General features: G+C 74.6%; 1 protein-coding gene across 1 annotated transcript in view; it reads left to right on the top strand.

Moving 5' to 3' along the window:
• Nucleotides 1-1,116: 1,116 nt before the first annotated feature.
• The window catches only part of PRRX2 (paired related homeobox 2), a 43,094-nt gene continuing 42,170 nt past the window's right edge, over nt 1,117-2,040 (top strand). The window contains 2 exon segments of the mRNA XM_053908408.1: nt 1,117-1,495; nt 1,497-1,595. Coding sequence (XP_053764383.1) covers nt 1,325-1,495; nt 1,497-1,595 — 270 coding nt within the window. The 5' untranslated portion in view covers nt 1,117-1,324.

Genomic DNA, 2,040 nt, shown 5'->3' on the forward strand with positions numbered 1-2,040 from the left:
GAAACCCCATTTTCTCCAAACCCTCGATCTGCCCACGTGTGCACCTCCGTGGATTGCTGTGGTGACCACCACCTGGGGGACACTTCGCCCCACCTTAGGGGTCCCTCCCTTCTCTCTGGGTGGGGGTGACTCCTGCAGAACCCAGGTGGCCGGTTCTGCAGATTCTCGGGGGGGGGGGGGGGTGCGCACAGGCTGGGTTTTATCCGTGGCAGAGGCCCAGGAAGGGCACCCGGAAGGCCTCCCCCCCCTCCCGCCCCTCTCCACGGGGTTATTATTTTTGTTGGTCTGACATTACCACCGTGCAGGGATGGCAGGGAGGACAGAGGGCCAGGTCTCCAGGCAGCTGTCCCCGGGGAGGACACCTGCGGTATCTGGAGGGCTTTCCTTGAAAAACCAACCAAGAGCAGAGACCCCAGCCTGCGGCTCTCTTACCCTGTCACCCATCTGTCAGCCTGGCTGGTCGTCTGGCTGTCTGTCCTCTGGGCGTCAAGTAGGAATTCTGGAGGGAAACTCTTTCCTATCGGCTTGATTTTCCCCCGGGGAGGGGCCTGGAGCATCCTGGAGGTGGGCTACGAGGCGTGTGTATTGGGGGCCGCCCGCGCCTACACCCCAGAAGCTTGAGAACGTGCTGCTTTCTGGGTCTCCCGCCAGGTGGAGTGAACAGGACGGACCCCGGGTTCTTCCCAGAAGATTAGGAACCGCGTTGGGGTGCACAGTGTGGGGGTGTGGGGGGGGGGTGATGAGGGTGGAGTTGGGAGTTGGCCCTGCCCCCCTCAGCTGTCTCAGAGTCGCCCCCCTCCACCCGAGGAGGACTTTGTGAATGGAGGCGGGGGGGGGGGGGGGATTTACAACCGCCCCCCCCCCCCACCGCCACGAACACTGAACTTTCCCACTCCTTACATTGTGGGTGGGGAGGGCGCGGGGAGGACACCCCCTTCCCCCCCTCCCCTCCCCCCCTCCCCTCCCCCCCCCCCCCCCGCCCGGACTCCGCGCAGGACCCCCTCCCTCCCCGCAGCCGCAGGGTGGGGGCGGGCGAGGCGCGGCGGGGAGGAGGAGGAGGAGGAGGCGAGGCAGGGGGCGAGGTCTGCTTCAAGAAGGGGCGTGCGGCCGGAGGAGCTCGCGTTTTAGCAACTTGGAGAGCGCGAGGCGGCGGAGGGGAGGGAGAAAGTTTTGCTTCCCCGACGTCAGCGCCGGGCGGGCCGCGGCGGCCGGGGGGCGAGCAGGCGGCGGGGGAGCGGGGCCGAGCGCGGGGCGGCCGCGGGGGCGCGCTCGCTCCGACCCGCGCCTGCCACCCGCGCCGGCGACCCCGGGGCCCTGGCGGGCAATGGACAGCGCGGCCGCCGCCGCCGCCGCCGCCGCCGCCGCCTTCGCCCTGGACAAGCCGCCGCTGGGCCCGGGGCCGCCGCCGCCGCCGCCGCCGCCCGCGCTGGGGCCCGGCGACTGCGCCCAGGCGCGCAAGAACTTCACGGTGAGCCACCTCCTGGACCTGGAGGAGGGTGGCGGCGGCCGGGCGGCTGGCGGCGCGCCCCGCGGCCCGGGCCGAGGCGCGGGAGGGCGCGGCGCGGGAGCCGTCCGGGGGCAGCAGCGGCAGCGAGGCGGGCGCCGCAGGACGGTGAGTGCGGGCGGGGCGGGGGCGGGGGCGGGGGGGTGGGGGGTGGGGAGCCCGGGCGGAGGGGGGGGGGGGGGCGGCCGGGGGCCCGGGGCGGGGGCGGGGGGGGGCGTGGGGAACGGAAGCGCGGGGTCCGCGGGGGCGCGCGCTCCGCGGGGTCCGGGACGGGAGGGAGTCGGGGCGCGGACGCGGCGCGGGACCCGCCGGGGGTGCTGGCTGCCGGGTGGGGGCCGTCGGTCTGCGATCGGGCGGGCTGCGGGGACCGGGGCTCTGGACCCGGGGAGGGGCTCGGCCGCCCTCGGCCACGGCCGCCGCCGCAGGTCGTGGGAACGGCGGGGGACGTGTGCCGCCTTGGTGCCCGGCCCGGTGTGGGGGGGGGGGGAGGGGGGTGGGGCAGCGCACGCGGCCGCCCCGCCAGGTCGCCCGGGAAG

This window comes from Panthera pardus, unplaced genomic scaffold (assembly GCF_024362965.1).
Source record: "Panthera pardus isolate Hobbes unplaced genomic scaffold, ASM2436296v1 HiC_scaffold_20, whole genome shotgun sequence".
Classification (NCBI taxonomy): Eukaryota; Metazoa; Chordata; class Mammalia; order Carnivora; family Felidae; genus Panthera; species Panthera pardus.